The 12,875-nt window shown below is 59.7% G+C and overlaps 1 protein-coding gene across 1 annotated transcript in view; it reads left to right on the top strand.

Moving 5' to 3' along the window:
* SBF1 (SET binding factor 1) overlaps nt 1-12,875 on the top strand; it is a 40,509-nt gene that overhangs the window by 18,153 nt on the left and 9,481 nt on the right. The window contains exons 9-24 of the mRNA XM_009320086.1: nt 355-432; nt 988-1,101; nt 3,272-3,400; nt 3,614-3,712; nt 4,361-4,565; nt 4,941-5,053; nt 5,582-5,731; nt 5,864-5,932; nt 6,487-6,645; nt 6,852-7,111; nt 7,366-7,538; nt 7,760-7,833; nt 7,946-8,141; nt 8,598-8,725; nt 9,938-10,113; nt 12,296-12,435. Coding sequence (XP_009318361.1) covers nt 355-432; nt 988-1,101; nt 3,272-3,400; nt 3,614-3,712; nt 4,361-4,565; nt 4,941-5,053; nt 5,582-5,731; nt 5,864-5,932; nt 6,487-6,645; nt 6,852-7,111; nt 7,366-7,538; nt 7,760-7,833; nt 7,946-8,141; nt 8,598-8,725; nt 9,938-10,113; nt 12,296-12,435 — 2,263 coding nt within the window. The remainder of the gene's footprint in view (nt 1-354; nt 433-987; nt 1,102-3,271; nt 3,401-3,613; nt 3,713-4,360; nt 4,566-4,940; nt 5,054-5,581; nt 5,732-5,863; nt 5,933-6,486; nt 6,646-6,851; nt 7,112-7,365; nt 7,539-7,759; nt 7,834-7,945; nt 8,142-8,597; nt 8,726-9,937; nt 10,114-12,295; nt 12,436-12,875) is intronic.

The raw sequence follows: 12,875 nt of genomic DNA, 5'->3' as shown, positions 1-12,875 counted from the left end.
CCCCCGCCGTGCTGAGCCCCAGGCCCCAGTCCTCCCCGTGGCGTACGTCTCCCCAGCAGAGCTGGAGAGGCTCCCCCTTCCCCACTGCCCTCAGCCCACCGAGCTGTCCCTGGGGTCCGCACTCTGGGCAGCGGGGCTTCACGAGGAAGGGTCAGGCCTTGAGGCTTCCCTTGCACGACAGAGTGTTTTCTGATAGCTGGTGGTTCCAGCCCTGTAGGTTTCTTTCCAAGCCCCTCGGACCTTTTCTATGGGTGCCGCTGGGTCTCTGGGGAATGCTGCTTTGCTTTTTCCAGCTGTGAAGGTAGAGAACCCCCTGGGCCGGGGCTGAGCGTGCTTTGTGCCTTGTCTGTGCAGGTCTTGGACCCAGAGCTGGAGGTGGCAGATCTTGCATTCCCCCCTTCAACGATTTCTGCCTCTTCTCTCAAAATGCAGGTGAGTGGAGCGGGGAGGAAGGGGGACCCCTCCTGTGAGGCTGCCATCCCTGCTGGACACCCCATTTCTTGGGCACGGAGTGGACAGGCACGATTTCAGGCCTGTCTCCATCTCGGTGTTGCTGAGGTTAAGAGGCAAAGCACAATACTGCCAGGACACTGAGGCCACAGCTCCAAGCCATGGCCTGGAAGCCAGCAGTGCCATTTCAGTAGCTGGCCCGTGGACAGGGGCTGCCAGGTTTACTGCCGCGCTGGAGCAGGGGCTGGAGGCAGACACCAAACGTTTGGGCACTTCAGCGAACCCCGGGGCTGTGAGAGCTCCCTTTTCCTCTGTGTGCAGCGACGGGGAGGCAGAACAGTGAATCCAGCCTGCCGTGTCCCTTTTTCCCTGGAATCTCTGCCCGGTTTCCTGCCCTGCTTCAGCAGATGCTGACCCTGACACGTGGTTTGATTCCCTCGCCTCTGTGCTGGGTGTAAACTCCTGCCCCCGTGAGCTGGCTCGTCTGCACCCTCTGCCTGACCACGCTGTGACCACGCTGTCCTTCCCTCTTCACAGGATAAGGAGATCCGTGCCGTCTTCCTCCGCTTGTTTGCACAGCTGCTTCAGGGCTATCGCTGGTGTCTGCACATCATCCGCATCCATCCCGAGCCGGTCATCCGATTCCATAAGGTGAGGTGCCGGCACGGGCACACGCGTGCAGGGGCTGTTGGGCACCTCCGGCGTGCCGGGTCTACCAGCCTGGCTCTGGTCTGAGCAGGGGAGGCAGCTCCCGGAGGGGGAGAGCTGCTGCTGGGAGCAGTGTGATGGGGAAGGGAGGAAGCCTCTGGGGCTTGGCCAGGGAGGGAGGGCAGGGAACGTGGTTCTGCAGTGACTCGGCTCCGTCTGCTCTACAGCTGCCTGTCCCCGCAGCAGAATTTAAACCTTTTTAAACTGTTCTATGGAGTAACTCTCCTCCAGGTGGGTTGGGTGGAGGTTGGGATGAGTTGATCTGTGAAGAGGTTTGCACAAATACAGCTCTATCTAGAAGACAGTTCTGTGTTTCCAGCAAGTGACCTCTCCTACATCACTCCCGGGTCCACCTGCATCCCTTGTTTGTCCTTGGCCATCCCAAGGTCTCGTGGGTCAGACAGCGCTTCCCTGTTTATGCCCCTGTGTGGTCAGATGCACTGCAGCTGGCGTCCCGTGTGCCTGGTGTCAAGCAGCCTTTGAGGCTCACAGAAGGTGTCCCTCACGTCCTAGCCTGGAGCTGGGGATTTTCTTAAGATCTGGGGAGAGGAAGGAGGCAGGGCCTGCCTTCCCCGGCGCTTCTGGAGTGTTAGCTGTGCCAGAACGGCTGGCAGGGCAGGGAGAGCAGGGGAAAGCTCGAAGTGTTTGAGCATCCACGGAGGAGACCTAACGCAGGAGAAGGCAACAGATGGGGGAGCGAGAGTAAAGGGACTCGAGTGTTGCAGCTTGGCGTGGCCGCGTCACGCAGCCTGCAGCCCTGCTGCAGCCGTGCCCTCCCTGCTGCACGCTCGGGGTCGCTGAGGACAGGCAGGCAGGAGCCTTCCGGCTGCCTGCGCCTTCCCGCTCTGCCCAGCCCGCCGCGAGGTCAGGGGGGCAACACCTTGTGCCCGCAAAAGCGTGCCAGGAGAGTGCATGTGAGCACGCACGCGCCGTGCACGGCCTGGGCTCGTCCAACACCAGTGCTGCTCTGCGCTGTAAAGTGTGCTCTGGTCTCTTGACGTTTAAAAGTCAGCAGCGTGTTCGTAAGGGTTTTGAGCTATATTTTTATGCTCAGTGAAGATTCCCGACAGGTGCCCGACAAAGATTCAGTAGTTCCATAAAATCATAAACATGCAGTAAACATGAGAAAATGCCCTTTCATAAAAACTGCTATAAAATGAATAACGTATAACAAACTTCCATTTCATAAAATCATTCTGTTCAGCAACAGTATGCAGTACAAAATAGCCTGAATTTCACTTATTTAGCTGCTTTGGTCACAGCAGCATCTGTGCCTCTCTCACAGCGGGATTAGGGCCACGGGACTCAGCAGTCCATGTTCTGGTGCGGTGCCCGTGGCTCCAGCACCAAGCCCTGCGCCTCTCGGCTCCTTCCCCTGGAAAGGGGCTGGTCCAGCTCCTCCGCAGAGCGGCGAGGAGGGTGAGCGTAGGTGGCATAGTGGTCCGGAGGTCCCGTCGTGTTGTCGGGGCTGTGGGTGAGCGGTCCCTGCCGTAGCACCCTCATCCTGTCCCACTCAGTGCTGTGGGCGGTGTGCGGCGAGCGGGCGAGGGTGTTTGGAGGAGCACAAGCTGTTCCCCACCGGCTGCTCCTGAAGGCACGTGGTGTGCCATAGCCAGCGGTTCTCAGGTGGGGTGAGCTCCCACACTCATCTGCCGAGGGGAGAGTCCTAAGGGCTTTCTGCAGATACAGGAAACCTGGTGCTTCGGGCTCCCTTTGTGGTGCTGGTGAGAGGCTCCTTCAAAGCCATGTTTGGGAAGAGGTGGGCTGAACAAGCGTTATTCAGGATGAGGTCCTTGTCACAGCTGCCAGAAGGAGCCTGCGGCCGCTGTGCCCCTGCTTCCCCCGGCTTGCACACCGGGGCTGATGCTGGTGCTCTTCGCTTGCCACCGAGCACGTCCTGCTGCAAATGCGCCTCTCGCTGCTGCGGGCCAGAGGCGCAGGTTTCTGTGCAACCCTGCGCCTGCGTGGGACAGGGAAGGAGATGGCACGGTCCCACTGCTGCACGGGCGCCTGTCCTTCACTGCGGTAACGGTGTCACCCACGCTGCCACGTCAGCCGGGACGACTGATGCCTGGACAGTACTGCTGACGGTGCGCACTCTCCCCTCTTCCAGGCAGCCTTCCTTGGGCAGAGGGGGCTGACGGAGGATGACTTCCTCACCAAGGTGCTGGAGGGCATGGCATTCGCTGGCTTCGTGACCGAGCGGGGGGCCCCATACCGCTCGATCGACCTGTTTGATGAGGTAAGTGGCAGTTTAGGAGCAGCACCGCCCTGCCCGGCCGTCCTGCGTGTCCTCGCTCCACTCAGCTCTCCCTGCCCCTCGAGGGACTGAGCCGGGGATCTGCCGTGACACTCCGGCTGCAGTGTTGCACTGGGGGACGGAGCTGGGGTATGGGAAGGGTGGCCGGATCCTGCCTCGCAGGCAGCTGCTCCTCTCACCCCTCTCTTCTCCCAGCTCGTGGCTTATGAAGTGAAGCGCATGCGCACAGAAGAGGGGAACAAGCAGAAAATACTGCGGCACATCAAAGAGCTGGCGGAGAAACTTTACAAAAACGTGAGTCCTGGAGGCCCGAGCGCAGGAGAGGGAACCTGGCCGGAGGAGGGTATGGGGCAGGGAGAGCCTGGGTCGGAGCCCTGGTCAGTCTGTCCTCCCTCCGTAAGCTCTTGCTGGAACTGGTGCTCGCAGTGCATGATCCTGTCCCACCCTGCGCTCTCACGTGTGGCAGGGCACCTGCTGGTGGGCCCAGAAGCGTCTGGCCTGGCGTGAGCTGCTCCCAGGAGTGGGATTCCTTGGTTTCAGGTGGCCTGGGCATCAGGCACTCCATGCGTTTGCTCTGGAGCAGCCGCTGCGCTTGTCATCTGATCCAGGGCGGGCCAGCAAAGGTCTTCTGAAAGCAGAGCAGTGCCTGTGGGGCCCTCGGCCATCTCAGGATGGAGCTCCTGAATGGTGCTTTGCTCGCTGCTGTGTTCAGGGACAAAGCGAGCTGTCCTTGCGGCTCCTGGGAGCAGAGCGTGCCGGCACTGCTGCCCAGACAGCCTGCCCTCGGGGCTGCAAGTTTTTGAGGGTTGTAGATACTGGTTGGGAGAGTGTTTGGCCTCAGGGCAGCAGAGGTTGCTGAAGGATGCCTCGCTGGGGCTCCCACCCTGGGAGAGGACGCATGATGGCCACATGCCTGAAAAGAAACTGTCTTTGCTGTGCCAGGAGAACCCTTACCCTGCGGTGACCATGCACAAGGTGCAGAAGCCCACGGAAGGCTGTCACCTGCGCCTCCACCAGAAGCATTTTCCCCATTTGGATGAGGGGACAGTGCAGTGGATCATCGACCAGGCCACTGCCAAGCTGCAGACAGCTCCTCCTGCTGTGAAGGCAGAGAAGAAATGCATGGTGCCATCGGGACCCCCCATTGGTATGTGTGCGCAGAGGGCCTTTCCCTGCGGTGAGAAACCCTGCTCAGGAGGAGCTTTACCATGGTATAGCTGGCTGCCTTTCACACTATGGCACGTCCGACGGTCCCACGTGAGCAAAACATGGGTAGTGCCGCTGTCTTGGAGAAGCAGCAGCACTATCCCTGTTAGCTTCTGCCCCTTGGGCTGCTTAGAGCTCCCTGGAGTCTATCAGCCAGCATGAAGGGACAGCTGAAGACCCTGTAGCATTCTTCCATCATGAGCTCTTGGAGCCTAGAGCCCTGCCTATGCAGAACAGGGGAGGGGGCACCCGTCTCTCCCCACCCAGGGGGTGAAAGCTCTGCCCTGATTGAACTAACAGGCGATTCTCTCCCCAGCTGCCATCATGGAGCGCAACGGCAATGCCCTGGCCAACAGTGCCCGTCGCCTGGAGGTGGTCAGGAACTGCATCTCCTACGTCTTTGAGAACAAGATGTTAGAAGCCAAAAAGGTGAGAGTTGCTCTTGAGGAGCCGGTGGTTGAGGGGAGGAGAGGGGGGGTTGCTCTGCCTCTCCTCCCTAGCAGGCTGGAGAGGACATTCCCTGCCCGTGTCCAGATCTTTCCTGAGCAGCTCTGTTCCCATATGTTCACGTGGTCTCTCAGCGCTGTTCCTCCTTGTTGTGTCCCTGGGCTTTTGGCTGATCTCTCCACTGTGTCAGCACTATTTCTGCATCTCCCAGTGCCCCCCGGGGGTCTGTCCCGTGGCGATAAAACCAGGCTGGGGTCCTCCCCGGCCTTGCTGAGCAGGGACCTCCCCAGGGCTGTGCTCCAGCTGACCAGACGTGGGACTTTGCTCTGGTTTGCCTCCGCGTCCGAGTGCGGATGAGCTGTCTGTAAACACCCTGGTGTCAGCCAACACAGTCAAAATGTGGAGCCCCTCCTGCACCTCCTCGTTGTGGGCTGCCCTTGAACTCAACGTCTGACCAGAGCTCCCCTGGGCCCCGTCTTTCTACTCCATGACTACTTCTTTCCTCTGCAGTTATTCCCTGCTGTGCTGCGCGCCATGAAGGGCCGAGCAGCCAGGCACTGCCTGACCCAGGAGCTGAACCTGCATGTGCAGCAGAACCGGGCAGTGCTGGATCACCAGCAGTTTGATTTCATAATCCGCATGATGAACTGCTGTTTGCAGGTAGGAGAGGGCTGGGGAGACCGTGTCTCTTAGGGAGGAGCTCGTCTCCCCTTGTGGGAGACAGCATGGTGCAGAGTAGGTCTTGGGGGGTCTCGCAGTGAATCCTCTTGTAACCTCCGCTCTCTTCCCCAGGACTGCACTGCCATGGACGAGCACGGGATTGCGGCCGCTCTCTTGCCACTGGTCACCGCTTTCTGCCGAGTGAGTATCTGCAGTATCCTGACCCCCTGTACAGCCCTCGCAGACTCAGAACTCCTTGGAGGCCGCAGAGGCTGGCAGGCTGAAGGACTGAGAGCCAGCACTGCGGCCAGGCTGAGGGCAGATTGTCCCCTCGGTGCTTCTCAGAGTAGAGGGTCCTGTTCAACCACTCTCAAGGTTGGCCAGGCTGCCTGCACCGCTCTCTTGGCCCAAGGCTCCCAAGATGGCTGGAACACCTGCGGGAAGGGTGCTCAGAAAGTGGGGCTGCTCTGAAGTGCCAGCTTGATCTGTCAGTCAAGCTGGGCTGACATAAAATTCTGCCTCTCATAAAGTATCTGTAGCATGAGGCCCTGTGGGGCTCTGGGTGGGTGCTGGGCAAATCTGAGAAGGGTTTGCAAGGAATGCTTGGAGGAGCTCTGATGCAGGTGTCTCTTCTGCCAGCCCGAGGGTACGTTGCCTTTCCCAGCAGCAGGCTAGAGCAAGGATTACCTGGAGAGGAGGGCTTGGCACAAAGGCCATGTTTGTATGAAACTCTCTTCCACCTTCTGCTTCCTCAGAAACTGAGCCCGGGCATCACGCAGTTTGCCTACAGCTGTGTGCAGGAGCATGTGGTGTGGACCAACATCCAGTTCTGGGAGGCCATGTTCTACTGCGATGTGCAGAACCACATCCGAGCCCTGTACCTGGACAACAACGAGGAGAACCACACGGATGAGGTGAGGAGGTGACAACGGTGCCAGTGTCCCTGGAGAGGCGCTGCGCAGAAGCAGCTCCCCGCAAAGGTCCACGGGCTGATAAGGATGCTGAACCAGCCTGAGGGACTGCATCCTGGTTCTGGGAGATTCCTGTGGGAACAGCGGGGTGAAGGCTGGCAGGTCTCCTGCCCGTGCAGACGACTGACATCTCCTTTCAACTCCTTCAGGAGAGCGCAGAGGGGCCACAGGAAGCCAAGTCTGCCCTGGAGATAGCATCGGAGCAGCTAAGGCTCTGGCCCACCATGAGCCGAGAGAAACAGCAGGAGCTGATCCAGAAGGAGGAGAGCACTGTTTTCAGCCAGGCCATCCACTACGCCAACCGCATGAGCTACCTGCTGCTGCCTCTTGACACCAGCAAGAACCGCCTGCTACGTAGCTCTGGGCTGGGGGACGTGGAGAGTGTCAGCAACAGCTTTGTCACCAACAGGTAAGCAGGGCTGGAAAGCTTGGCAGGGCCATGCTGCAGGGACGCCAGAGCAACCTGAACTGGGGACGGTACCTGGGAACTTGGTGCGGAACCTGGGGCATCTGGGTCTTTCAGCTGCCGTCAGGATTGACGCAGGTCGCGGTGCCCAGGGGTGTTTCATATCAAGAGTAGAAACTCCCTTGGGCTTTGCCTGGCATGGGTTACAGCAGAGGAGAGAAGTTCTGGGTTAACTCTTCCCTACTCCTGTACGGCAGCATCGCTGGCAGCGTGGCTGAGAGCTATGACACAGAAAGTGGATTTGAGGATGCAGAGAGTTCCGACGTGGCCAACTATGTGGTGCGATTCATCAACCGCTTTGTGGACAAAGTCTGCACGGAGAGTGGAGTCACCAACGAGCACCTCAAGGGGCTGCACGTCATGATCCCTGGTAATACGCCTTGCAGCAGTGCTGGGGAATGGGTGGCCGTGCGATCTCACTGGGGATTCTTCCAGACCAGCTCAGGGATCTGCTCAAGAGATGGTTCGGCAAGAAGCAGCGGGAAGGGCAAGGGAAGGCACGCACAGTGCTACGGGGCGGGTTGGCAGCCCGCTGGGTGGTGTGTAGGACAGGACTTTGCTTGCAGTCTCTAACTTCATGTTTGTCCACAGATATTGTGCAGATGCACATAGAGACACTGGATGCCGTGCACAGGGAGAGCAAGAGGCTTCCTCCCATCCAGAAGGTAGGGACCTGGCCCGCTGCAGTGGGGGGGAAGGTTCTGGTCCTGTATGGGGCTATCAAGCCCCCTTCCGCAGTCTGCATGGGCCTGAACTTCCTATTGTACATCCCCGTAGCCAAAGCTGCTGCGCCCCAACCTGTTGGTGGGTGAGGAGTGTGTGATGGAGGGGCTCCGTGTGTACCTCATGCCTGATGGACGGGAAGAAGCTGCTGGAGGGAATATTGGTGGTCCACCTCTCCTCCCTGCGGAAGGAGCCATCTTCCTCACCACTTACCGCATCATCTTCAAAGGCACTCCCACGGACCCTCTGGGTAAGGGTCTTGTGTGCACCACATCTTCTGTCTTCAGGGGTTGGTAATGCCTGGGGAGGAGGTGGCTGGTAGCTCTCCCGGAGCAGTGGCTGCAGCTCATCTTGCTGCAGGAGTTGACGATAAGGGCCTCCGGCGGTTGCCTTGGGTGAGTGACCAGCCAGCACTGGGCCTTGCTGGGGGTTACCACAACTACCACAAGCTTGGGGGTTGCTCCCAGTACTACAAAAGGGGTGGTTACTCTTGCTCTCCACCTTTGGTAGATGATAAATCACTCATGCCCGTCCTAGGCATGAGCTACAAGTCGCCATGGCTGTAGTATGTCTAACCTGTTTCTGGCCGCCTTATCCTACGGGGGTCTCTGTGGTGGTGGCCACCGAGGGTGGTCCAGCGTGGCCTGGCCTTGTGCTGGGCTGAGGCAGCAGGATGTGGTTAACCTGTTCCCATGCTTGTGCCCAGTGGGGGAGCAGGTGGTGATCCGATCCTTCCCCATCGCCTCACTGACCAAAGAGAAGAAGATCAGTATCCAGGCCCAGGTGGATCAGTTCATCCAGGAGGGCTTGCAGCTGCGCTCGTGCACATTCCAGGTGAGACCGCGTGGGGCTGTGGGCTGCTCCTTTGCATTGCACTGTCTCAGCTGAGGAGCACATTGCTGGTGAGACCCAGCAGGTATGTGGCCATGGCTGGCACCATCCCTTGGGACGAGGCACTCGCTGCCCGGGCTGATGTGGTTTGGGGGTAGTTTTCCTGATGGGACCAAAGTCACCTCTGTAGGTGACTGCACCTAAGGGGACGGAGCTGGAGGCCCCCTTGTGGAGGAAGGAGTAGGCTGTGGTCCATAGAATGGTTTGGGTTGGAAGGGACAACCCCCCTGCCGTGAGCAGGGACATCTTCCACTAGATCAGGTTGCTCAAAGCCCCGTCCAACCTGGCCTTGAACACTTCCAGGGGGAGGGGGCATCCACAGCTTCTCTGGGCAGCCTGTTCCAGTGTCTCACCACCCTCACAGCAAAGAATTTCTTCCTAATATCTAATCTAAGTCCACCCTCTTCCAGTTTAAAACTGTTGCCCCTCGTCCTATCGCTACACTCCCTGGTAAAGAGTCCATACCCATCTTTCCTGTAGGCCCCATTTAAGTACTGACAGGCTGCTATAAGGTCTCCCCAGAGCCTTCTCTCCTCCAGGCTAAACACCCCCAATTCTCTCAGCCTGTCCTCATAGGGGAGGTGCTCCAGTCGCAGTCCTGTTGTATGCAGGAGCAACTTCTTGCTCGTTAGCTGGGGGCTCCCTTCCAACTGCTCCAGTGTCTGCTGGAGCCCTGAGAAGGTGTTGAGACATCCCCACGTGGCACCCTGGGAGGTGGTTCTGCAAAACCTTGTGGCAGGTTTTGGGGAGAGAAATAGAGCAGGGAGAGATGCCACAATGCGAGTAGTTATTCAGCATTTTACATCTTTGAGAGACTTGCGGAGGTAGAGCAATGCTGGGAGGAGAGCACCTAAAACACGCCGTCTGCTCCTTCCTGCCTATCTTGCATGCTCAGAGCCACGGTGACCCGGAGCAGCAGTGCCGGGTACGGAGCGGTCTCCAGGAGGGAGGCGTATGGGACAGAGTAACTGGCACGGAGGGACAGACAGGGCAGCCTGGCCTGTGCCCGTTGCGGTCCCTGCTCCCGACTGGGATCGGAGCTCTGCCCTGGGCTGTGGGAAGAGCCGGTGGGAAGAGCCCTTCCCAGTCCCCTGGCCCAGCCGTGCTGAGCACGCCGTGACTGACCCTTCAGCCCGCTCTCCGCTGTTCCTGCAGTTGCTGAAGATTGCCTTCGATGAGGAGGTGGCTTCAGACAGCGCTGAGGTCTTCAGGAAGCACCTGCACAAGCTGCGTTACCCTCAGCACGTGCGTGGCACCTTCGCCTTCACCGTGGGCCAGTCACCCAAGCAAGCCATGCAGCCCAAGGCCAAGGAGAAGAACCCCTCGCTCAGGTACCCGTGCGGTGGGGAGAACAGCACGTGGGATGCGCTTGACCCTTTCAGGCACCGCAGGGCTTCTCCTCTCCCTCCTCCAGCCCACCCAGCAGAGAGCCGCTGGGCAGGGGTCACCCGAGAAAAGCTGGGGCACAGACTCCTGAGCTGGAGGTCAGGGTCCCTGAGCCTACCTTGCTCAGACCTCTCCTTGCACAGGATCTCCACTTGTCTTTGGGAGGGGACGTGCTGCACGTCCGGCAGCAGTCTCCTAACCCCACGCCGAGGACCGGTCAGATTTGGGAAACAGGGTGTTTGCTTCAGCGGCATTCCCTGCCCCGTTGCCCAGGCCACAACAGCGCAAGCCCCGTGGAGGTGTCTCACGGGAGAGGTTCCAGTGGGCACCAGAGAGCAGTCTCTGCTGTGCCGGAGGACGGGGAGCGCTGTGGGGCGGCGGCAAAGCTCTGTGCGTGGTGCTGACCTGCGGCCAGACCCTGCTCCTGCGCTCGGTGGCTAGGTTAAGCAATGCTGTAGCGCTGGGGTCCGGTTGCTGCTGTGTTCGCGCTTGGTGTGCCCTGGAGTCTAAGCGTCTCTCCCGTGTGTTTGTGACTCAGCTCCCAGCAGGTGACCGATATGTTCCAGGGCCTGACAGTGGGGGTCATGTCCCTTGGGCACCTTGGCCATTCAACCACGTAAGATGCCTTCACCCTGGGCAGGAGCTTGCAAGGTGGCATTGGCTCAGGCTGCAGCCTTCACTGCTCCCAGGGTTTCTTCTCACCTGCTCTGCATGCGAACTGGGCTGTGGGCTTGTCACTTGGGGAATGCCCTTTTCCAGGCTGCCTGTCTGACGTTCAGGTTTGGGGTGCGCGCTCTCACCATCTGCGGCCTCCGGAGGCGGTCGGTCATTCTAGTGCTCCATGGCACTCTGGTGGATCCCAGGACGTGCTGAGGGAGCTGTGCCTGTACCACTAACCTCCAGAGACCTCTAGAGCTGCCGGGCCCAGCTCCGGTCCTGGGCACAGTCTCAGAAGTCTGTCTGAACTTGCGAGATGTGCTTTGCCACCCCCCTCCAAGTCTGCTTCCAGTGCCCCACACTACCTGCAAATCTTGTTCCTCTGGTTAGAAAGCCCTCCCGTTCCTAGCCTCCCTACCTGAGCATTTGTTCTCAGGACAGCGTTCTTCCTTGGTCCTAAGGCTTTCCCTCCCTTGGTAAATGTAGGGAGCAGTTGGATTCCCTCACCGTCTGCTTTGCGAAGCAAAACAAGGCACCTCCTAGTCTCACTTTGGCCCCTGTCTTGATAAGGTGAATTTCTAGAAGTCTTTGCATCAGTGCAGCTGTTACCCTGGGTTGGACATGGCCCCTTCCCTGGCTGATGTATATCCCACGTCTTCCTTTACTTGTTCCCCTTTGAGCCCAGGGGCTCACCGAGGCGGTGCGTGAGGTCCTGCGTGTGGGCATTCCCGCCTTCGGGAATTCCTGCCTTCCGGAGCTCTGCCGTGCGGAGCCTGTTCTGACCATGCAGCCTAATCCCCCGTGGTTTTTTGGAAGGTCTCCCTTCCCTGCTTTCCCCGGGCTGCCCTCGGGAGTGGCTGAGCCCAGCTGTGCTCTCCCTGTCCCTTACGTGGCATCGAGCAGGTCACCTTACGCAAGCTGCCTCCCCCCTGCCCAGGGAGGAGCAGCCCTGTGTCCAGGCTGGGCTGGCAGCGCCCCTGCAGTCGATCCCCTCGCCCCTGAGCTGGAGCCCACCTCCGGGGATGAGCCAGATCGCTGCCTGTGGGAGCCCCGATGCGGAGGTGATGGCGTTAGAGCCCGGGGCAAGGCTGGCTTCCCCTGGGGGCGGGAGGCCGGGGCGCCTGCTCAGCCCGGCTGCCCTGTCCAGCCTCCCCGGGCACCCGGGTCCCCCCAGGGGAAGGCAAGCACTGTAGGCTCTGCCTCTGGCTTGGTGCCCTCCTACAGCTGAGGAATCGGCTCCTCCCTGCCGGGGAGCTAGCCGGTGACATCTCCCCTCCTGTGGCGACAGTGACTTTGACCCCGCGCCTGTAGCCGGTGGTGAGGGGTGCTCCCGTCTCTGCTTTGCTCTCGGTGTGACTGAGTAGTGGTGTCTCTAACCCTTCAGGGGCTGTTCTTCTGGCTGCGCTGGGCTGTGGTCATGCACGTGCGGGAGGTGGTGTCAGCTGGCCTCACCCTCTTCTCTGGTTCCAGGACACTCTCCAAAAACCTGGTGAAAAATGCCAAGAAAACAATCGGCCGCCAGTATGTGACGCGGAAGAAATACACGCCGCCCATGTGGGAGCAGCGGAGCAGCCAGCACTTCCCAGAGGACAACGAGGATGAGATCTCAGGTTGGGAGCACCCTGAGCAGGGAAGGGAGGCTGTGGGGAGCGGGGCGTTTGCTGGAGCAAGAGCATCTTTCAGCTGGGAGAGGTCTCGGCCATCACTCTGCAGGGGAGCAGGCGTGGGAGCTTTTGCGGTGCAGAGGATTGCCACCATGGTCGCCTCTCCAAGTTCTCGACGGTCCGCCAGCTCTCGTCTGCTGGTGATGGCCAGTCAGCAACTCAGCATACTTCCAATACCTAGCGGGCCCTGCGGAGAGGAGGGAGTTCTTTGGTCTGTGGCCTCAGCTCCTCAGATGAGAAGTCAGGGATTTAAGCTGCAGCAAGGCGGGTTAGGTTAGGCATGAGAAGAGCTTGACTGGTTTGAGAGTAACAAAGGACTGTGTCGTGGTTTAGCCTCAGTCGGCAACTGAGCAGCAGTTCGCTCGCTCACTCCTTCCCCCCCCCCG

This window comes from Pygoscelis adeliae, unplaced genomic scaffold (genome assembly GCF_000699105.1).
Source record: "Pygoscelis adeliae isolate BGI_AS28 unplaced genomic scaffold, ASM69910v1 Scaffold373, whole genome shotgun sequence".
Taxonomy (NCBI): Eukaryota; Metazoa; Chordata; class Aves; order Sphenisciformes; family Spheniscidae; genus Pygoscelis; species Pygoscelis adeliae.
Note: the sequence above shows the minus strand (reverse complement) of the source record. Positions and strands in the feature narration are given on the sequence as shown.